This window comes from Myxocyprinus asiaticus, chromosome 35 (assembly GCF_019703515.2).
Source record: "Myxocyprinus asiaticus isolate MX2 ecotype Aquarium Trade chromosome 35, UBuf_Myxa_2, whole genome shotgun sequence".
NCBI classification, from domain to species: Eukaryota; Metazoa; Chordata; class Actinopteri; order Cypriniformes; family Catostomidae; genus Myxocyprinus; species Myxocyprinus asiaticus.
Genome location: NC_059378.1, coordinates 25,204,424 through 25,229,016, shown reverse-complemented (window position 1 = coordinate 25,229,016; position 24,593 = coordinate 25,204,424). Strand labels below are relative to the sequence as shown.

The 24,593-nt window shown below is 36.5% G+C and overlaps 1 protein-coding gene across 11 annotated transcripts in view; it reads left to right on the top strand.

The window, feature by feature from the left end:
• adgrl2a (adhesion G protein-coupled receptor L2a) overlaps positions 1 to 24,593 on the top strand; it is a 180,722-nt gene that overhangs the window by 8,961 nt on the left and 147,168 nt on the right. For all 11 annotated transcript variants that reach the window (XM_051673249.1, XM_051673247.1, XM_051673248.1 and 8 more), the window contains exon 2: positions 21,803 to 21,987. In XM_051673249.1, the coding sequence (XP_051529209.1) occupies positions 21,879 to 21,987 (109 nt within the window). In that variant the 5' untranslated portion in view covers positions 21,803 to 21,878. The remainder of the gene's footprint in view (positions 1 to 21,802; positions 21,988 to 24,593) is intronic.

The window sequence follows — 24,593 nt, the reverse complement described above, 5'->3', positions numbered from 1 at the left end:
AAGTGTTTACTTCACCAGCCTCCAGTTGTGTGTCTGGTTACTTTACTGCAATTAAGAGAAGGGAAAACATGCCCTACTGAAGCGTAGAGACATCTTTTGTGTGTGGTGTGTGTGTGTGTGTGTGTGTGTGTGTGTGCACGTGCGTGGACTTTCATTCAAAGAGTTTAATGTGATTCATAGATTATGTCACAGCATACATGAGAAAAGCAGAACCCTATTATAGTGCAATGGTTTTTCTATTGGTGTCCAGTTTGCTGTCCAGCATATGCATCGAATTGAAAGCCCCATCCAAGCAATTACCTTTGCTAAAGCCATATTAGTCTTATAATTGGATAATCTTGTATTGCATTGGCTTAATTCATTCAGTTGCACCAAATGGTTTCCTGTCCTCTATAACATGTTAAAAGCTCATGTTCTTAGAGAGAAATTCTCAAGCCTTCCCTTCATCTTATATTGTACTCTCGTATATTGTAGAATTTATTGAGCTTTATATTCACTATGGAGTGCAACAGTAACTGCCCACTTTTTCAGAAGACTTGGAAGTTTTTTCCTCTTCATTTTCTCTGCAGACATTACATAATATTCTTCTATAAAGAGATTGTTAACACTTTACAGTAGGGTTCCATTCATTAACAGTAATTAATGCATTAGGTATCATGAACTATTAGTGAACAATATAATTTTTACAACATGCATTAATACTGGTCAATGTTAGTTAATAAAAAAACAATTGTTCATTGGTAGTTCATGTAAGTTCATAGCCCATTAGCTAATGTTAACAAATACAACTTTTGATTTAAAAAAATGTATTACTATATGTTGAAATTAAAATTAACTAAGAATAATAAATGCTGTAAAAGTATTGTTCATTGATACTACGTTAACTAATTTTGTTAACTAATGTTAACAAATGGAACCCTGTTGTAAAGCATTACCAAGAAATCTAAGTCATGAAGCAATTTAAATGTAATTTGAAGCAAAAAAAAAATAAAATAAATGAAAATCGAGAGAGAAAGACATAGGTACAAGACTGCATACTTGGAGTGTTTTATGAGGGAAAAACATACTCATTGGAAAGTAACGTAAAAGTAATTAGTAATGTGATTACTTTTCTAAAAAGTAAATAGAAAAGTCAGTAATCTGATTACAATTTTGTAGTAAATAGTCATTCGTATTACTTTTTTAGCAACTTACCCAACAGTATATACATTATACTGAATATATAACAGGTTTGGTGAGTAACGGAATATACTTGTATCATTTTTTGATTACGTATTTAAAATACAAAATATTAGTAATTGTCTTACTGTACTGGCAGTTTTTTACTTGTTATTAACTTATTTATAGTCAAAACTAGTAAAAAAATGCTAGTGCTCAAGAAGTAATCCAAAGTATATAGATTACATTATTGACCTTGAGAAATCTAATGGAATACATTACAAATTACATTTTTTTACATTTAAAAGTAACCCTCCCAACCCTATATATATATATATATATATATATATATATATATATATATATATATATATATAATATAGTTGTGCTCAAAAGTTTGCATACCCTGGCAGAAATTGTGAAATTTTGGCATTGATTTTGAAAATATGACTGATCATGCAAAAAAAAAAAACAAAAAAAAAACTGTCTTTTATTTAAGGATAGTGATCGTATGAAGCCATTTATCATCACATAGTTTTTTGGCTCCTTTTTAAATCATAATGATAACAGAAATCACCCAAATGGCCCTGATCAAAAGTTTACATACCCTTGAATGTTTGGCCTTGTTACAGACACACAAGGTGACACACACAGGTTTAAATGGCAATTAAAGTTTAATTTCCCACACCTGTGGCTTTTTAAATTGCAATTAGTGCCTGTGTATAAATAGTCAATGAGTTTGTTAGCTCTCACGTGAATGCACTGAGCAGGCTAGATATTGAGCTATGGGTAGCAGAAAAGAACTGTCAAAAGACCTGCGTATCAAGGTAATGGAACTTTATAAAGATGGAAAAGGATATAAAACGATATCCAAAGCCTTGAAAATGCCAGTCAGTACTGTTCAATCACTTATTAAGAAGTGGAAAATTCGGGGATCTCTTGATACCAAGCCAAGGTCAAGTAGACCAAGAAAGATTTCAGCCACAACTGCCAGAAGAATTGTTCGGGATACAAAGAAAAACCAACAGGTAACCTCAGGAGAAATACAGGCTGCTCTGGAAAAAGACGGTGTGGTTGTTTCAAGGAGCACAATATGACGATACTTGAACAAAAATGAGCTGCATGGTTGAGTTGCCAGAAAGAAGACTTTACTGTGCCAATGCCACAAAAAAGCCCGGTTACAATATGCCCAACAACACCTTGACACGCCTCACAGCTTCTGGCACAGTGTAATTTGGAGTGACGAGACCAAAATAGAGCTTTATGGTCACAACCATAAGCGCTATGTTTTGAGAGGGGTCAAGAAGGCCTATAGTGAAAAGAATACCATCCCAACTGTGAAGCATTGTGGTGGCTCACTGATGTTTTGGGGGTGTGTGAGCTCTAAAGGCATGGGGAATCTTGTGAAAATTGATGGCTAGATGAATGCAGCATGATATCAGAAAATACTGACAGACAATTTGCATTCTTCTGCATGAAAGCTGCGCATGGGACGCACTTGGACTTTCCAGCACGACAATGACCCTAAGCACAAGGCCAAGTTGACCCTCCAGTGGTTACAGCAGAAAAAGGTGAAGGTTCTGGAGTGGCCATCACAGTCTCCTGACCTTAATATCATCGAGCCACTCTGGGGAGATCTCAAACGTGTGGTTCATGCAAGACGACCAAAGACTTTGCATGACCTGGAGGCATTTTACCAAGACGAATGGGCAGCTACACCACCTGCAAGAATTTGGGACCTCATAGACAACTATTACAAAAGACTGCACGTTGTCATTGTTGCTAAAGGGGGCAATACACAGTATTAAGAACTAAGGGTATGCAGACTTTTGAACAGGGGTCATTTCATTTTTTTCATTGTTGCCATGTTTTGTTTTATGATTGTGCCAATCTGTTACAACTTACAGTTGAATATGAATCCCATAAGAAATAAAATAAATGTGTTTTGCCTGCTCACTCATGTTTTCTTTAAAAATGGTACATATATTACCAATTCTCCAAGGGTATGCAAACATTTGAGCACAACTGTATAAACAGGGTTGAGGTGTAACGGAATACATGCAATGGGATTACGTATTTAAAATACAAAATATTACTAATTGTATTCCACTACAATTACAATTAAAATTGTTGGCAATCAGAAAACAGTTACATACAAAAAATATTTTGATTACTGTAGAGATTACTTTGCATTTTATTGTCATTTGATTAATTTAATATTTAGTCTACTCAGTTGGAAAACATTGATCCGTATAAATGATGCAACCCAAAGAACATTTAAAGTGCACCTATTATGGTTTTTAAACATGCCTAATTTTGTTTTAAAGGTCTCATACAATAGATTTACATGCATCCAAGGTCAAAAAACACATTAATTTGCTCATAATTTAAATTGCAGCATTACCTTTTTTTTTTCCAGTGTCAAAAACGACCCGTTCAATGATCCGTTCTAAAGGATTCATTCTAAACTCTAAGCCTACTCTGCTCTGATTGGTCAGATGTCCCAGTCTGTTGTGATTGGTCTACCACTTAGTGTAGTGTTTGAGGGCGGGCCAAAGCTGTTCACAAGCAGCCAATGAAGACCAGAGGCGGGTTTATTGTTACCAAATTACGTAGGTTAGTACAGGAAGTAAGTCTGGAATTACTAACGACTCGTTTCAGATGTTCAGAATCGGTTCTTTCTTTTGGGAGTCAATAACTCCATTTGTCGTGCACTTTGATTTTTGAAACTTTGCAGACTTTTTTACATTCACAAACAACTATAACACTACATGAAAGGTAATATTTGAAAAACCACAATAGGTGCTCTTTAAACAGCGGTGAAATGCTTTCTTATAATGTGTTACATTCATATGAACAGACAGAGGGTGCTTTTACTCTGTTATGAGTGAAAAGGTGGATATGATGTCATTGAGGAAAAAGATGTGGTTGTTTACACTCTGAGGGGTTTTGAAGTAAGTTTGGAGCAGCAGAAATAGTTAACCTTGTGTAAAATGTCATGTGAACATTTAGCGTTATGCTAAGCTAAAATGCTATTTCTAGCCCTTTTACAAGCTATGTTACAAGCCACGATTTTTTTGTATCAAGAAAATGCGCGTTCGATCATTTTTTTCTCTAGTAAGACCTTTGATGTTAGTGCAAAGATATACTGCAAAAATCTTATTCTTGATTATAACTTTTTAATTGTTTTCCTGTAAAAAAATATTTAAAAAAATTAAAATAATAATGGTTAACACAAGATACATTTATTTTGCATAAGACCTTTAGGCTTTTTTCAGAGAATTTATTTTTAATACAAGTGTATTTTGTCTTATTGTACTGGCATATATTTTTTTCACTAGTCAAAACAAGTGAAAAAAATCTGCCAGTTTTGAAGAAGTAATCCAAAATTGTTTGATAGTGAAGGGAGACTCCATCATGTCATTCACAGTGTTTCATGGGACTGGGCGGTCACTGTCAAGCTCTTTTGTTGTGACTCTCATTTTCACGGTAACGGCAACTATTCTGATTGGTGGATTTTAAGCTTTATGGACAGTGTAGTGCTTTACTTGGAATTTGAGATTTTAACACTTTTTTCCCCTCTCAGACCTCATGGTCTGTTTTTACGTTTGTAAAAATTTTGCTTCTAGAACCTTTTGCATTCCATTGTAGTAAAATATGTTTGTTTTTTTTTTTTTTGCACTGAAGGAACACGAAGATATGTGCATGATGCGCTACATTGACACAGAGACATGAAGTATCAATAATGTAGCTGCATAATTAGCATACTGTGTGTTAAGCTCTTATTAAAACTAAACCTAAGTCATGATCAGAGGGAACAACTGCTTGTTATTTTTGACCTCAACGTGAAGCATGCTTCCTGAATTGATTCCTGCTTTCAGACAGTTGCGCTCTCATCCCCGAGTGTGCTCATGATATCCCAGTCTGGACTCAGATTGTGGAAAATTACACTGAATGACAGAGAACTTCACAACATACCAGTTGAAAGACAACTAATGTAGAGGCAAGAGAGATATAAAAGCAAGAGAGCGAGAGACAGACAGAGAGGAATTTTCTGTATCTGCAACACTGCTGCGGGTGGCACCAGACATTTGAAATGCTGGGAACCTATTTATATCAGGAAGATTCCTCAGGACACAACCGGCTTTGTTTTATGGACAGGTTCAGAGTCCATTGTTGAGAGGTTGTGCCTCTGGATGCAGGTCACTTATTTGACACCTCTCCCAAAAGCATTCAGAAAAAGTAATATAATATCAAACCCATCAATGTCACATCCTCAGTGCCACTACACTTTTGCTTTCAGCTGTTTTCTGTTGCTTAGCTAGTTTCGGAGGGACAAAATTATTTAGACAAAATCAACATTCAAGTGATGAGGAGTTGGTAAATAAATGGATCAATGTTACTAACTTAGCTCATTTTTAGGGTTACAGTTGTTCAGTTGTTTTCAAACTAGAGTGCATTTTCAGTAATAAGCTACTTTTCCTAACAAGTAGTGTTAATTTCATTGTATTGCACAAAAAAAAAAAAAAAAAAAAAAGATTTGTGCAGATTGTTCAGTTTACTTATTTAAAATGAACTAAAGCAAAACAATTCTAGAAAAAAAAGTCAACAACTTAATTTAATTGTGTTCTATCCAATTAAATTTGTAAAATTGAAGTTTACTTAATCCATTTTAGTTTAGACTACATGAATACTTTTTGTAGCATTGATAAAACTAGGCAAGGGATTTCTATTTCCCAGCACGCTGGACTGGACACGGGACTGGATATAGGGAGAACAAATGTTGGAATTAAGTGTTATTTTATGCATTTTGAGCTAGATGAGATAGGAGGAGATTTGTTAATGTTTAATATTCTGTTATATTGGTATTTAAAAAGAGTGTCTGTAAGGTTGGAGTTCTGGGGGTTACCATCGTGGTGAAGATTGATGCTTGTGCTTAGGTTGAGGATGGACTTTCACTTTCAAGTGATGTTTGATTCAAGTGCTGCTTAGCTTTATAGCAGTTGCTATCAACTTGACAGTGAAAGAGTTTCAATGTCCATATATTAGTTAGTAAAATAAATTAAGTTGGACCAACATAAGAAAATTAATTAAATTAAACATGAGTAAATTTAGTTTGACAAACCTAATAAAGTTGAGTTAAAACTAATATAGTACATTGATTTGACCTAATCCAACAAAATTATGTTGGCTGAATGAAATTGACTTAATCTGAATGGAAGAAATTAAATTGTTTGTAAAAACTTTCTCAAATTCAATTAAGTAAGGGTAATGACTTAATTGTTTGAGGGTACATCTAAGCAAAATTAGGCAATAATCAAACATGCTTGAAATAAGGGATTGGGATGTCTTATTAATTTTAGTAAATCAGTCCATTCAGATGGTTCAAATTGATCAAATACTGCCACCCTTACTGAGATCCTTGTTGTTTTTGTTCTAGATAAATACTGCTCTGATTTCACATAATAAAAATAATAATCTTATTGTTATATATAAAATATTGCCTCAAAATACATTTAATATTGTTAGCTACATTTTGTTAGTAGCTTGTAGTGTAGTCTTTTTAAAAAAGGGTAGCTTGACTGTAGTTTAACTACTTTAAATTATGAGTAGCTTGTAGCTTGGGAAGCTACAGTCTCAAAGTAGCTTTCCTGACACTGCGACATTAAGATATGAAATATAACAAATTCACCATTTTATGAAGCAAAATGCCATTCAGCTGAAATAAAGCCTGGTTTTCTAGGTTTTCTTGCTGGTTTTCAAGGTCTATCATTATTACATATGGTTTGTTATTATTGTCTGCAAAGCAATACAGATGTTTGTGCCCTGTATTTGAGAATTTCTCTTAAACAAAATGGAAGGAAAATGAAACATAGACAAAACAGCATCTGTATGGCAGTACATTTGTCACAGAAATTTTTAAATAAACAGAATAGAAAGAAATATTTTTGCAATGGTTTTGAAACCGTTCCTTAAGATATTTTGTAACTGGTTTTAGATTTGGGCTCCAAGCCCTCCAGCAAACCACTGTTCCACATCCCATCATGCATTTATAACACTATAAACATACTATGTCACACATTATTTGCATGATGCGCTGTGCGTGGGCTTGTTAGAATTGAAGAAGCATGAGGCGATAAAGATGCATTCAGTCAGGCTAATATTGCTTACAAGCTCTACAGTCACTCCACACTGAGACTGTTTGACTGGTGTGCTCATGTGCTGTTTTAGCCTATGTGACAAACACCCACCCATCCATCTTCTATAGCCGCTTGTCCTATGTAGGGTCACGAGTAGTTCTGGAGCCTGTCCCAGCTGTCTCAGGTCAAAGGCAGGGAAAAACCCTGGACAGGTTGCCAGTCCATCACAGGGCAACACACACAGACATACACATTCACACTCTCACTCACACCTACAGGCAATTTAGGGTCTCCAATTATCTCAACCTACATGTCTTTTTGGACTGTGGGGGAAACCGGAGCACCCAGAGGAAACCCACGTGAACACAGGAAGAACATGCAAACTCCACACAGAAAGGCCCAGTTGAGCCAGGACTCAAACCCAGGACCTTCTTGTAGTGAGGCGACAGTGCTACCCACTGAGTCAGTTTTGCTATGTTGAGCCTAACAAAATGTATGGCTTAAAATAAAAATAATATGGTTTAGGGATTAGTAAAAATATGTATTTTTTCAATTAATCGCAATCTTCATTTGAACAATCCCAATATCGATTCATTCTTTCATTTGTTGATCAAAAAACAGAACAAAAAAGAAGCATTAATTCCAATCACATATTCTTTACACACATTCTTTCATATGTAAGCAAAATAAATGTTATAATTGAAATATACCCAAATTAACCAGAATCCAATTGGAATTGGAAAATCTTTAACTATACCCAGCCCTAATGATATTTAGTCTTTGGTACACATACAGTATTTGGTTTTGTGTTGATGAAGGTGTACTTATGGCAAACAAGGTTGGGAAACACTGATCTAGAACAGCAGTAGAATGTATATGCACTTTTTCCAGACCATTCTTTGTTTGTTAATTCAGGATTCTTCTATCAACTTATGGTATGTTGGAAATATGCAACAAAAAACAGCTGTTTAAACCCAAGTGCTATTTAAATGTCAAAAGTCTCCCTCCGGGTCATCATTGCTGTGTTCTGGTAAAATGGGCCATGCATTCAGCTAAAATGGGCCAGTAAATCTGTATAGCAAAATTATCATTGTGAACAAAGCAATGTGCTCTTTTGTATTTATTTGCAATTCTTTCTAATTTAATTAATAACAATGCATTACAGGAAATTTATTAAAGCATTACACAAAAATGTGTGAAAGGGGGAGCTTGAGTTGAGAGAGATTGAAGTGGATTTGTAGGTGTTAGAATAAGAAAAATACATACAAAAAAGTAAGTGTTTATGAGTGCGTGTGTGTGTGCATTTGAGCACATATATAATACTGCATTCATACAATACTGATATAACACATTCAAACTTGAATTTGGATTGTTTCAGTATTATTTGATCTAAGGTGGGCCATAGGTCTCTGAAGGCTGGGGTATACTTTTTTTTTTTTTTTTTTTTCAGATCGGATCGCACTCGATCGACTGGGTTGCCTTTAAAAGTACACTTTTTAGACCGTGAGCGAATACGAATGCGTTTGACGCATGCACACTTGTGATTCTCTTTTAGTACAGTCAATGGCAGGCACATGTTGAGTAAATCTGGGCCGTACGCCAAAGTTGGCAGCAATGATTCTTTGTAAAAGGAGGAAACAATAAATCCTAAATAATAAAAAAAGTCTCTCCAGAACTGCTGCTTTGTCCAGTATTTACATCAGGGCCTAAGACACAGTCAAAGCAGTGGGGTCTGAGATATCTTTTACCAAGAGAATAAAAGATTTCAGTTGAGTTCATCAATCAAATGGGCTTTAATATGAATATTATTAGAAGATCAACTGTAGGTTTTGAAGCTGAAAGAGCAGTCCAGTAATTGAGTTTGAGTGTAAGTAAAGACATTATTAAGACACTATATTTTTACATTTAGATAATGTATGGAGCATATGAGATCTTGCACCTGAGGAATGATACTGGGGCATCCCCAGAGAGGAAAATGTGAGTTTGAATGAACCGTTTTTTTTATATTATCCTTAATTTGTGGCCCTACCAACAATCAAAAGCACAATTTACACCACAACTGTGCAGCATGCTGCTTGCTATAGTTAAATGGACTGACTGTTAAATATGATGCCATCTCTGGATTATTTTTACAAACTTTCCATATGTTTATTATGAAAGACTGGTAACATGCTGCTTAAAGGGATAGTTCACCCAAAAATGAAAATTGTCTCATCACGCCATCCCATATGTTTATGACTTTTTTCTTCTGCTGAACACAAAAAAATATTTTTAGAAGAATATTTCAGCTCTTTAGGTCCTCACAGTGCAAGGGAATGGGTGCCAAAATTTTGAAGTTCCAAAATGCACATAAAGGCGTCATAAAAGTAATCATACGACTACAGTGGCTTAATCCATGTCTTCTGAAAAATATGATAGGTGTGGGTGAGAAACAGCTCAATATTTAAGTCCTTTTTTAATATAAATTCTCCTCCCTGCCCAGTAGGTGGCGATATACATAAAGAATGTGAATCTCCAAAAACAAAAGAAGAAGAAAGTGAAAGAGGAGATTGATATTAAAAATGGACTTTATTGATCTGTTTCTGTATTTAAAAAGGACTATATTGATGGGTCTCTCACCCACACTTATATTGCTTCTGAAGATACGGATTTATCCACTGGAGTTTTATGGATTACTTTTATGCTGCCTTTTTGTCCTTTTGGAGCTTAAAAATGTACTCATTCACTTGCATTGTGAGGACCCACAGAGCTTAGATAGTCTTCTAAAATTCTTCGTTTGTGTTCAGTAGGAGAAAGAAAGTCATACATGTCTAGGATGGCATGAGAATGAGTAAATGAGGAGAGAATATTCATTTTTGGGTGAACTAACTCTTTAAAAGGGCTAAATTTACAAGGGAAAAAATCATTATGCTAGTGTAAGGGCGCACTGGCACAACGTTAACTTTTCACATACCTTGTTTTCCTGGCTCAGCTGAACTGTCAGAGTCAGAATGGCTGTCAGACGCATGCATATAGTTTCACTTTGCTTCATTCACATTCTCTACAGTGTGTTTTAGCGAAAGATGCTGCTATCCACCTACATTGTTGCTTGTTGTGTATATCTGCTAAGGTCTACTGTCAATAAGATAACTGTGTCGGCAACTCCCTACTCACTTTAATATAAGGGAGAGAGGTGACTGTAGCACAGTTAGCGAGAAAGGGTATACAGTTGGGTTGGGTTCTAAAAGAAATACTATAACAATTTAGAGGATATATAGCACCGAAATCCCAGAGCTACCTACGTCCCTGCGCTTGCGCTGTATATCTCTATTCATGATAGGCTAACAGGAGCACCGCTCACTTACTGCGCTCTCACCATTGGCATGTCTTATGTGGCACAGGCCAGATGAAACCTATTTGTAGTACCCTTAGCCAGGGTGGTCTGGACCCGTGATTGGGTGGGCTAGGCTCAACTTGGCCCCCCTGTGGAGCTGGGCCTGTATACACTACTTTATGCAGTAACAATGTTTCAGATAGAAACTAAGATTACTCCAGCTTCATAAAATTATTTTTATAGATTAGTTTAATTACCATCAATCACAGCAATATTGTGGGTGGATGTTGATCACATTACAATCACTTACAGTGTGAAATTGTTTTACTTTTTAACTGGAATGTCTAGAACCGACATTTAGCCCTTCAACTTCCTTTAAAAGCTTCAATAGTACACATGGTCAAATAGGTTCGGTCTCAATCCAGTGTAGGGACAGCTGCGTCTCAGTTCCACTGCTGACAGCGTTAGTTAACACATGTAAATGAGGCTAACGATCTAAACACAATCTCTCCTGGCTTTCTTCTCTGAAACGTTGAGTCTATACTGCTCAGAATAAGAGACTGCCACCAAATCACCACACAAACAAACTTGAGCCATCTGAAAGACTAGGAATGGATTTGTGGCTTTTCTTTTCCAAATTTTTGCCATTATTTTGTCCCATTCAGTATCTCTGAAAATGTTTGAACCCCACAGCCCAAAAAAAAAAAAAATGTAATAGCTCAAAAACTTGTAACATTTAAGTATCAGGTTTATACATTCACTGAGCAATTTATTAGGAACACTTTGGTCTTAATAGTGCCCGATGTGGTCTTTTGCTGTTGTAGCCCATTCGCCTCAAGGTTCGATGTGTTGTGCATTCTGAGATACTATTCTGCTCACTACAATTGTACAGAGCGGTTATCTGAGTTACCATAGCCTTTCTGTCTGCTCGAACCAGTCTACCCATTCTCCGTTGACCTCTCTCAGTACCACCGCTCCCTATACAATAAAATATTATTTTATTCTTTTTTTTCTCACCAGATGAAGCTGAATTTGTAAGCTACATAAACTGTGGAATATGTTGTGGTTTCTCCTGGTATTTCAGATATTAATATCTGCATGAAACAGAATTTTTGTTTGTCTGTGCATGTATAACCATATTAATCTGGAGGCAAGAGGTGTCAAGCAAAATGTGAAATGTCAAGCACACATTTTTGCAGTGAATAATTAATACAAATTCAAACATTAGTCAAATAATCTGGCACCAACAATCATGCCACGCTCCAAATCAATGAGATCACATGTTTCCCCATTCTGATGGCTGATGTGAACATTAACTAAAGCTCCTGACCTGTATCTGCATGATTTTATGCACTGCACTTCTGTCACACAAATGGCTGATTAGATAATCGCATGGATGATTGTTGGTGCCAGACGGGCTGGTTTGAGTATTTCTGTAACTGCTGATCTCCTGGGATTGTCACACACAACAGTCTCTAGAATTTACTCGGAATGGTGCCAAAAACAAAAAACATCCAATCAGGGGCAGTTGTGCGGACAGAAACGCCTTGTTGATGAGAGAGGTCAACAGAGAATGGCCAGACTGGTTCAAACAGACAAGTCTATGGTAACTCAGATAACCGCTCTGTACAATTATGGTGAGAAGAATAGCATCTCAGCGCTGTTTTCATGGCACGAGGGGGACCTACACAATATAAGGCAGGTGGTTTTAATATAGTGGCTGATCTGTGTATATTTGCAAGTCAAAAATCTTCTTTCCACTTGGCTGTATGGTATTATTTGAGTTGTAATCCTAATCTAGAGAAAATATTTTGGGGGGTTTGAGGGGAAGATTTAAGTTATATAGAGTTAATTAAGATTCATGCTGTGTTAAAAACAGTGTGGACGGATAGAGGAGACATCAGGCAGAATGTTTTATTGAGATGGAGAATTCAAAAGCCAAACCTACAGGACCACAACTTTGTCCTGTTTAACCACAGAAAGCATCGAGTGGCGACCCAAAGGGACACTTTTCCAAGAATTTTACTGTTAGGCTGAGGTGGTATGAGGCAAGGGAATAAAATGAAGGTCACTTCCTTTGCTAACATTAAACTGTTTTGGTTTCTATTCTTCTAACCAAATTCTCACAGCAGTCCGACACATAAAGACATAAAGCAGCTCGCTAAAGGACAAAATAATTTATCATTTTGGTTTCAACATACATTAGTGAAAACAATCACATGAAACATAAACAGCAGATTTGGCTGTTCATTTCACATCCACTTACGAATGCAAAAGCAGACGCACATTTGAACTCGAGGGTGAGTGGAAAACCCTCAGAGTTTTGATGCCGTCTTTCAAAAAGGTCAATATCGTAACATCAGGTTTAGCATGAAGCTTTAACCGCTGGTTGCATTGTCAGGAGAGATTTAGGCTTGACAGTTGATTTCTCTCCGGCAACAAACGTATCTGTCTGCTGATTTTTAAACAATTTACTGTCGAGCTTGTTCTCACACCAATATGTTTGCTAGGATCTGCAAAAATCATGTAAAAAAAGTGTTTTTGAAGCTTTAAGTTGTCCTTTATTTAAGACTTTATATAATCAAGAAAACCATTTTCCTATTTTACCTTGTTTGCTTTAATTAAAGCAAGTGGCCCTTAATTAAAAGCTTTCTAAATTAGTTTGTGGTTTGTTGCTTAAATCTGAATCATCTATGCTAGCGTGTGAACTATCACAGCTTAAATCAACTCCAAATCATTTCCTCTCACAAGAAATCAATCAATCCGCCCAAATCAATCATCGGTTTTTCCACTCCACCCGGCTTTTAATGTCACCCATTCAAGACATTCTTTTAATGCCCCTCACTTTATGTTTTGTGTTCCCTTCTGCCATCTTAAAAATTAATCATCCTGTTGAATAATGGCTCACGATGGTGCTGAATAATTGATGATCTGCTGCTTAATAGAGGGACAGAGGAGGCGTTACGCTCACACAAATGCTCTTGTCTGAGAAAGACAGTGTGTATCCACGCACACAGACAAGCTGGATTGTGCGTCTTTGTGTGTCTTTATATACTGTATACATATAAAATAGAGCTCAGTAATCACATGGTAAATGGAACATGCACATAGGAGTGGTTATATTTATTTTTTTAATAATTGTTCCTGGTTTTATTGTGATTGATTCTTCTGTGTTATAAAGAAAGAAAAAAATGTTTGTCTTGTAATCTTGCTCTCTGAATTCCCTTTGAAACAACTTAAATTTTCAGCTGACGTCACCTCTTAGTTTTCAACCTCTCCCCTCCAACCACCTGTCATACAGAGACTACAAAATGAATCACTGACAAATGAAACTGAAAAAAAAAAAAAGAAAAAAAAAGTCACGCCTTAAATGTATTTATTTATTTATTAATTTTGTTATATCCTATTTCAGTTAAAAATGCATCAAATTGCAGAAATATGGGTTGCAAACTTTGTTTCATATTGATTTTAAAGACCACATGAAATAGCCCCAGCCTGGTCTCATGAAATTTACAGGAGCACTGCAACGTTTTTGCAAAACTGAAATTACATGTTTCATAACACCTTTGGCTGCATTTTTCAAGTGAAATATCCAGCAGGGGGCGCCAAAACCGAGCGAAATGAGGTTGTAATCAGACGAGGTTTTTAAGGTGAATTTTAGATGGAGGTTTTAATAAAATGTACCTCCCTAACCTAAAACTTTACCTAAACTTAACCAATCATGTCCAAAAAGAGAAATGAGAAGTTAACAAAACAGACATCCTTACCCTTAACCAACACCTAACCTTAACCGATAGTGTTTTAAAATGCAGAAGTGAAATAAAAAAAAAGAAAATGTTCTGAAATTTGTGTCGCTTCTATGTCTCTGTCGTGTCACGTGTCAGCTTGAGTTCTTGTCTGGTTTTAAACTGTGGTCCTCCGAGTCCAAAGTGCAACGCTCTATGAGGTGAGCTACCGTGCAAGCTAATTATATTGGAATACAAGTGTATATATGTAGGTGGGTCTGTAATTCAAGTATTAAAAAGTATAATTTTTCAAAAGATGCGAGTAAAAGTGTCTCAATATGATAACATAGTAGGGTCTGAGTAATAGAGAGAAAAATAAGTGTTTATAAAGTCATAATCAGTGTTCACCTCTAATGTTCATTTCACCTGGAAACTGCAGGGAATTGTACCTGGAAACACGTATAACAAGCTTTGCAAAAATGTATATAGAGTCACGTTTTCACTATGAGACCAGGTTGAATAGCCCCTAAAAAAACTACACGATTAGATACTTTCTGCAATGATTTTATTTAGGTTACTGGCATCATAAATGCATTTAGACAGGAATCAGAGTATCACACTTTCTAAAGTTATTTCTGCTCTATGGAGTTTCATCAAGTTAAATAAAAATGATTATGTGGTTTTGAAGAATTTTTTTCTGCCTTATGTGTGCATGGATGTGGGTTGAAAACTCTCTCACCTGATTTCTTAAATGTATTTCTAATAAACCCAACCTAGTCTCATAGAATGAACGTTACTATAACAACATTTTTGCAAACTGAGTTTTATGTGCCTCGTTCTACGTTTTGCCGCAGTTTCCTGGTGTAATTAACACTCGAGGAGCCACAACAACTGTGTTTTATTCACTTTCACACAAATCATGAGTTAAACGGCTGATTATGACTTTATAAACATGTATCTTTTGCTCTTTTACTTACACACTGCTATGTTATGATATCGATACACTTTTACTCTTATGCATCATTTGAAAAACGCTCATTTTTTTTCACTTGTATTACAGACCCACCTACATTTATACACTAATTCCAACATGATTAGTTTCCATGGTACCTCACATGAAGATTGTTGGACTTTGGACTTGGAAGATGCGGTTCGAGCCTAGTCAAGCATGCAAGCTGACACTTGAGATGGAAGTGTCATAGAAGCAACACAAAATGATGTGGATGCTTCAGAAATGTGATTTTCATGTCACATTTGCTTTTAAAACACTACCAGTTAGGTTTAGGCTAAAGTTTTAGGTTAGAGAAGTACGTTTTACTTCCATCTATTTTTACTAATTTACCTTGAAAACCTTGTCTGATTACGACACCATTTCACTTTTCACTCCAATTTTGGTTTCATGGGGTCTTTGAAACTAGAGGAGGACTCTTAGGTTGAATCAGGAGTTTAAAGCTGATGTCATTTCTGTGCCATTAACGCCACCAAACGAAATTGCAAAAATAAACATTGTTTTCAAAACAGCTTTCTGAATACTCCCCCCTTCTGCTGTTGATTGAACAAACAGATAGTCCCACCCCCAACTCACGCCATTGGTGGAGTCGGTGTTATTGTCTCTCTTGAGGCAGATCGCTCAGTTTTCATTGCGCCACAGACACAATGTTTACAGTTTTCACGAAAAATTAACCTATGAATGGCTTACTTATAGTTGTCTCTGCATGTTAAGCTGGGATAGAAGAAAGTATTTTAACACACTGAAAAAGTTCCATACTTAAGCTTTAAATATATCAGAACAGATAACGCTCCTCAGGACTGTCTCTCAAGTACACACATGCCTACATGCACACACAAACATGCAGGCATTTTTCACCCTTGCTTATGCACCACTTTGAAAGCAACAGTGCTTTCATTGCTTTTAGGGAATGAAAAATTTATGCATTTTGTTGAAACTGAGATGATGAGTCCACGAGAGTTGCAGAAACCTCCTTTCATTCAGTCTTTCTAGTCTCCCCTGATGTTTTATGACCTTGTGCGTTGGATGGCTCTCTTATCGTGACATGGAGACAGATGTTGTGACCCTGTTCTCTTCCCTTGTTTGGCCCGGATGATGCAGACACATAGTAAAAATGCTGCATTTTCTTGCCAAAAAAAAAAAAAAAAAGGCTCTTTTCCTTCCCATATCCCAGCTGAAAGGGAACAGTGGCATGTCAAGGACTTCTTCTTTTTTTCAGATTGAGAAGTGTTATCCATGTAAGATATCTGTATAATTATGGTCCTTAGAATTTGTTTTACCTTTTTATATGTCTCCCTGTATTAATGTCACTCCATTACCATTAAAACGCAGGCATCTTGGAAAGACACTCAGGGCTGTATCCTTATCGTACGTAACCTGAAAGGAGGAATTTACTGCTATCAGTTAATGGAAATGACTTTTTTTTTTTACATTTTCAGATAATCCACTCCTTGTCCACTAAAACATCAAAAGTACTGTTAACAATATGTGAATGCTGTATTAAAACTTACTCATAGTAGTCGAGTCCCATTATAATCGCTGTGAGAGACACCGTGCCATTTTAATAGGATTTTTGATACGCTCTGCACGTTATTACCATGGTGTGCATGTCATTTACTGTCAGAGATAGAAAGCTGTATATCAGAATAGTGAATTGATGTATAAACTACCCCCTTCCTGGTAATCTCTATTACAGTAGGACTGTTCAGTCTCTTTCCATCAGCTTCCCTAGAATTCAACCAGTTGGTTTCAAAAGCTTCAGTTTGTTCTCAGAAATTCAGTGCTTTGGTTTGCACCTTTTAGTAAGTCTTGTTTCTGTCTCTTGCTTGTGTGAAGGCTTGATATGAGACCTTGATTACTTTCATAAATGAATGAAGTGCATCTTTGAGAGAGGATGAAAATAAGTTAAAAGGAGTGAGACAGGATTCACAGTGAGTGATTATAGTACTTTACCAGCACTCATGTTTTTGTATATGGCTTTATACTGTATTTACATGCTCTACACAGAGTAGTTATCCTTTATACATGGTCATGAGACAATTCTGTCATTTAGGGCATCATGTATCTCTTCCAGATCTTTCATGAGCTAAATGGACAGATAAAGGCATAGTGCACCCAAACATGAAAATCATCATTTATTTACCCACATGTGTTTCCAAACCCATATCAGTTCCTTTCTTCCATGGAACAAAAAAGATGTTAGGCAGAATGTTAACTGTAGTCACTATTCACTTTCAGTGTATGAAAAAAAAGTGAAAGGTGACTGAGATTAACATTCCTCCTAACCAATAATAATAAAAAATAAAAAAATAAAAATCATGAGGGTGAGTAAATGATGACAGATTTTTCATTTTGTTGTGGACTATACCTTTAATTAATTTGCAGTAGTTATTGTGTATGAACCAGCTTTACTCCGATGGTGGGCTGAAAGTTTTAAGGAATTGAACAATTCTGGTTCCAACTCTGATTCTGCTTAACAATTCCAGTTCCCAAACAAATCAGTTAACGATTGTTTGTACTTGTAAAGACACTGGTTCCGCGACTGAGAGATGGCTCGTTTTGGTTGATTTGTTAAAAAATCCTATTCATAAGTCATTCGTTCATGAATCAGACTAGTGGTTGTGCTGTATGTTTTATTATTACAGGCAACCAGCTAGGAAAAATGCAATAGAAAGTTGTCTGTGTATTTAATGCATTTGTATTATTTGCAGCACCCAAAATCACATCTCTCATCACATTTAAATGAGACTGCAAACTTACTACTTACTATAGGTCCATACAATGCAAGTGAATGGTGGCCAGAACTTTGAAGGTCCAAAAAGCATATTACGGCAGCATAAAATTAATCCATACGACTCCAGTGGTTAAATCTATATCTCCAGAAGTGATATGATAGGTGTGGATGAGAAACATAAATTTAAGTCCTTTATTTGATTTGCAAACTAACTCTCTACTTTCACTTTCACATTCTTCTTTTGTTTTTGATGATTCACATTCTATGTGCAATACACCCCCTATTGGGCAGAGAGGAGAAATTAAAGTAAAAAAAAAAAAAAAAAAAAAAAAATACTTAAACATTGATCTGTTTCTTACCCACACCTATCACATTGCTTCTGAAGATATTAACCACTGGAGTCGAATGAATTACATTTATGCTGACTTTATATGCTTTTTGGTCTGGCCACCATTCACTTGCATTGTGTGGACCTAAAGAGCTGAGATATTCTTCTAAAAATCTTTGTTTGTGTTTAGCATAAGAAAGAAAGTCATACACATCTGTGATGGCATGAGGGTGAGTAAATGATGAGAGAATTTTTCTTTTTGGGTGATCCATCCCTTTAAGCACAATTTCTTTTGCTGTTGCTAAAACACTGTCAGAGTATTTTAGTGCGGTGTTTCATCTACGTTAGTGGAAGAATGCAGATGTTCAAGACCCAAAATTTAAAATAAAATGTCATTCAAAATCAAATTAAAATGTATATATACAGTATATCATGTACATTTAGTTTCTGACATTGTGTATGTGACCTGAATACATCCATCGCCCCTGACATTGTTTGGTTTTAAGATGTACAAAAAAATTGACAGTGTCCGGATGGAAAAGGGGAATGTATCACAGTTGAGTCCGTCTGGATGCGTTCAGGGTGACTCATGTGTTGCTGTGCATTAACTGGCCCAGTGCTGGAGCACTGATTGATTTCCTCTAGCGTTTCTGGCTCAATGGGACACTGTCATCTGATCACTGACCTGATATTCCAGTATAGATACAAAAACATCGCAAACAAACCCTTCACGGGCAGATCTTTATGATAGGGTGTGCTGCTAATGGTGTATTATGAATATTTAGCATGTCAGCTTGTGTGCATTGTCCAGACATTAGGTGTTTGAGTGCTATTGTGCGAGTGCGTGTCCTTGTTTGTGGGCCCATTTTTTATACTTGTCATATTCTTTAAGCATCAATCTCATGGCTCTTTTTGTAGTTCATTGATAACTTGGGGGTTAATTTAGAGGTCAAGCGAGACTTGCAAGCTGTCAATCTCGCATTGTAAACTTTGTAAACTCTCCCCGTTTCCCCTAGCCCCCCTCGGCTTTACCTCTTTGTGGATTATTCCTGCACCCACCCTTCTGAATGAGCGACTCCTCCTATATTCTCTGGTGGGTATCACTCCCACTTGGGAGAAAGACGGCTGTATGATTACACATCTGCCCTTTGTTTCTCTTTTTTGGCATTAACATCTCAAACTAGCCTTTCAGCCCTGATTGCAACGGCTCTCTTCTCTCCCAGAGAACTGGAATGTTCTTTCAAAGTTCCTTTTTTATGTCACTCAACGGTTTTGTTGAGGAACGTTGAGCATTGTTAGCTTGTTGGAGCAGATGTGCACAGCTATGAAAAAGCCCTCCAGGTCTAGACCTCTCAATCGATCACAGTCCTTTTACAGCTGTTTGTCGTTAGGTTATATGTAAGCAACACGATTCTGTTATTCTTTCACTATAAACCAGCAACCCGGTTAGCTTCCTAATCAAAGGACATGTTGGGATGAAACAGCCCGGCCTCAGTCCTTTGTAGATGAATGCTAGTTGTCTTAATTTGTCATGATTAGAGTTTTTAATTTGATTTGCGAACTGAAAACACACAGAACAGCGATAACAGGCGTCCCTGCTGTGCCGTGTCAGCGTTCGAGCAGCGGTATTTGTTTGAAGCACTTAACAGGTGTTGATCGGCGGTCTTTGCCACAGCTTAGGGAGATAAGGCCTCCCGCAGAGGGGAGAGACCTCAACACGTTTAATGAGAAGCACGGGAGTCAGGCGAGCCGCCTTTGACCGCACCACAGCTTCTGCAGACTGATCAGCATGTTAACCGCTCACAGCGTGAGACGCCGATATGAAAGTACGGAGATGTTGTCGTTGATTTAGCCGAACACCCCTCGACTATGTAGGGGATCAACCCTCATCCTTTATGCATTTATTTTCCTAACAGCTAACCTGCTGTGAGCCGCCACCACAACGGCATAGCTAGTATTTTTTTTTTTACCTAAGGAAAACGTGTACTAACAAGCAAAGACAGTTTTAGAAAAAAGAAAAGAAAAGCTTTTTGAACGTTTGTCAGAACCTGAGAAGCTTCAACCCAGTTAGTCTGGGTGTTCCTCAGTATTATTTTGCTAAAGCTAACGATGCTATGGCCACCATCTAGTCTCCCTCTTCTTGTATAGCCTGCATTCAGTTAAAACAGGTCCCTAATATTTTCTTAATCCCATTTTTCACCCCATAAGTTGTTGTGAAAAATTCTCATACAATTAAAATTTGCTGCTACTGAGGTTGAGGTACAGGTAGGTTTAGGTTTATGGTTAGGGTTTAGATTAGGGTTAGGGTTTAGGGTATGGGTTGGGGTATGGTTAAGTTTAGGATTAGGGGTAAGGTTAACATTGTAAATACAGATGCAAATAAATGCAGGTACTTTAAATGTAAGTACTATGCAAAAACATGTCTGTACATAAGTGCATCAAATGCTTAAGTGCATAGTAGTTAAAGAAACTTAATATAAAGTGTGTCTGAATTTTCTGACTTTTGAGTTCGGACTTTGGTATTGTGGCAAACCTGAGACATTGCTGAAACCTCAGAGGAGACACATGCAAGATCACTAGGGTCTTTTTCTTAGGAGAAAATCGGGGAAGCATGTTCCATTTGCTCTCCATTTAACCTTATTGCTGTCTAGGGCAAAGGATTCAGATTATAAGAGATCTTATTTTCTCATGTTGCTTTCCTATGGGTATATATGACAATTCCAGTAGTAGAACAGACATTGGGAAATGCCTTGTAATGCAATGATGTATTCAAGGATGGTGAGATATATTTAGTGCATCTTCTACAAACTGAGGGGGGTGCACACACTGTTTTTAATGGGCTCCTAAGTGGCTCGTTACTGGAGTGACGATGTCCCCCATGAGGGTGTGAGTGTGTTTTATGGGAGGCCGGTGGAGGGTGTAAACATGCAGAGAAGAAAAACATTCAAAAGATGAGATACTGTTTATGACTGAGTCATCTTCAGCTCTCAAGTGGAGGAGTTCTGGGTATGCACTGGTGGCTTAAGTGGACAGTTTGAGGGCCAAAAAACCTGATCCCCCTCAGAAAATGATAGTAGAGGAACAGGTTTGGGAGGAGAGAGTCGGATGAATAGTAAAGACCAGTCTTTGAGGTAAATAGATTGTTGTTCAGCTTGTTTGTGATGTGGGAGGTGGTGTTTCAGGTCTCAATCAGCTTCCGATAGAGGGTTTCCACTGCTGGGATTAGATCTGTGTGAATTTGCTGCACGTTTCTACTGAAAAAAAAAAAAAAAAAAACACTGTGGAGGAAACTGAGGTGAGAGAGACTAAAGTAGTTTAAAGGAGGAAGTTTATATGCCTGATGAGCTCTTCATTGACTGCTTGAACGCTGACAGTCCACTGTGGTTTTCTTGCAGGCTCTGAGGTCAATGATGGTTATCTCTGAGAGTGACTTCCCCAGATCATTGTGACTACAGTGATTTCGATCCAAACATGTGGAAAGTTCCCAGTCCAGTCGGAGCCAAGATGGGGCATTCAGAATGGAGGTCTTTGGCTGTCTGTGGCCTGCTGTTCGTTTTGACGGTTGTTCAGAGTTCTGACGGTAAGACTTTATTCAAAATGTCTCAAATCTTTTTAAAAAGCAACATATGCAGAGCTCAATAAAAAGAATTACCTGGTGGCCAGTTTTATTGTTTATTTTTTTAGAGGTTGCTCTTTCGGATATCAAGAGCTTTATAGCTTCAAATAGCAATCAACTTTGTCTCAAAAGTTTTTCCCAAAATTATTTAGAAGAAATAAAAATAGACAAACGAGACAATTGTTTATAAATAATACAAGGATAGAGCTATTAAATTAATTTAGAAAGCATAAATCAGATCATTTGGTCTTGGAAGAATTTGATGAGAAATGTTTGAGTTCATTTTGAGATCTCTGCCATTTGATTGCAGACTTTTGCAAACAATTTATATAGGAGATGCATGTTAGATTACTGAGGTCTTTTTCTCAGAAGAAATAAATTGAGAAGCAGGAGACTTCTGCAAAAGTCTTCATTCGCTCCTGCTCTTCAGTTAATCTCCTTGCTGCTTAGGAGAAACAATTGGTAAATAAATGAGATCTCTTTTGGGATTTGGCATTTTTGGGGATTTTAATTTTTGCCATTTTGTTCACTGATCATACACATGTGCTTCTGTGTCTTGCAAACTTTTGGTTTTCTATGATGTCTTGAACATTGCTTTTTGCTAATTCTGCTGATTTCAATTAGTCACTAAGGTTGTTATCCCCTTACATAAATCAAGAGTTCATGGCAAACTTGCCGCAATCTCGCCACTGATTATTTTCACATGCAAATGAGCTTTGCCGCAAACTTGCGGCACATTGTCCATAGTTGCCAAAGATTTGCTGCAGGTACACCACTACAGATGAAGAGCTGCAAACATCTGGCAAACATTTGTGGCAAATCACAAGCTCATTTTCATGTCAAAATAATGAGTAGCAAATTTGCTGCAAACTTGTGGCTAGTTAGCGGCTAGTTTGAAAGAACTCTAGATTTTTTGCTGGCTAACATAGCTGAGAATTTGTCAAAATGTTATATATATATATATATATATATATATATATATACAGGGTTGGGAGGTTTACTTTTGAAATGTATTCCACTACAGAATACAGAATACATGCTGTGAAATGTAATTTGTAACGTATTCCGTTAGATTACTCAAGGTCAGTAACATATTCTAAATACTTTGGATTACTTCTTCAGCACTGGTAGATTTTTGACTATAAAAACTCTGCCAGTACAGTACAGTGTTGTTTCTAAAACAAGATAAATCAAACTGATCTTGTTTTAAGGGTTTTTAGATATTTATTGCAGGAAAACAATACAAAAATTATTATCAAGAATAAAAATTTTGCCCTAATATCAAAGGTCTTACTAGAAAAAAAGTAATTATGATCCAACGTGAATTTTCTTGATAAAAAATATGATCGTGCCTGGTAACGTGCATGTAAAATGGCTAGAAATAGCATTTTAGCTTAGCGTAAAGCTGACAATTTACACAAGGTTTATTTCTATTTCTTCTGCTCCAAACTTCAAACTTCCTTCTCTGTCTGCTTGTATGAATTTAACACATCATAAGAAAGTGTTTCACTGCTGTTCAAATGCACTTTGGATCGCATCATTTATATGTATAAATGTTTTCCATCTGAAAGGACTAAATATTAAATGAAACAAATGACAATAAAATGCAAAGTAATCTCTTCAGTAATCAAAATACTTTTTGAATGTAACTGTATTCTAGTTACCAATGATTTAAATTGTAACTGTAGTGGAATACAGTTACTTATATTTTAAATACGTAATCCAGTTACATGTATTCCATTACTCCACAACCCTGTATATATATATATATGATTGTGATAGTCTTGGAAGGATCAGTTAGAGTGGGTTGAAATTTATAAACAAAACACAGTATGCCTTTGTTTTCTAGCAAAACATGTGTTTATTAATTTATAGCTGTCATGTAGTTACATTAAAGCTGTAATTTCGTCAATTGTTGTTTATTTTTGCATAGAAAAGTCAATATTTAATGAAAATTATGAAAAGTGCCCCCAAAAAGTATTTGGAAACCGAAGCCACACTTAAACATGTATGAATGTCTTTGCATTGTAACAAAATATCAAACCAAGTAGCATTTATTTTAACCTGCTAAGACCCCTGCATGACTGCTGTGTGCTTTTTCCATTTCCCTTTTTGATTTGTAACTAGTAGCCCCTAAGAAACATGCAAATAATAATAATAATAATAATAATAATCATAATAATAATATATAATTATTATTTTTTTTTTAGACCAAATAGATTCATCTAATTGTTTATTATGTTTCCAGGAGTGTTGGTTATTTATTTATTTATTTTTATTATTTTATTTTTTTTCCCTTTTTCACCCAATTTGGAATGCCCAATTCTCAATGCACTTTTAAGTCCTTGTGGTTGTGAAGTGATTTGCCTCAATCCGGGTGGCAGAGGATGAATCCCAGCTGCCTCCACATCCGTCAACCCGCGCATCTTATCACGTGGCTTGTTGAGCGCATTGCCATGGAGATATAGCGCGTGTGGAGGCTTCACACCATCCACCGCAACATCCATGCTCAACTCACCACGCACCCCACCGAGAACGAACCACATTATAGCAACCACGAGGAGGTAACC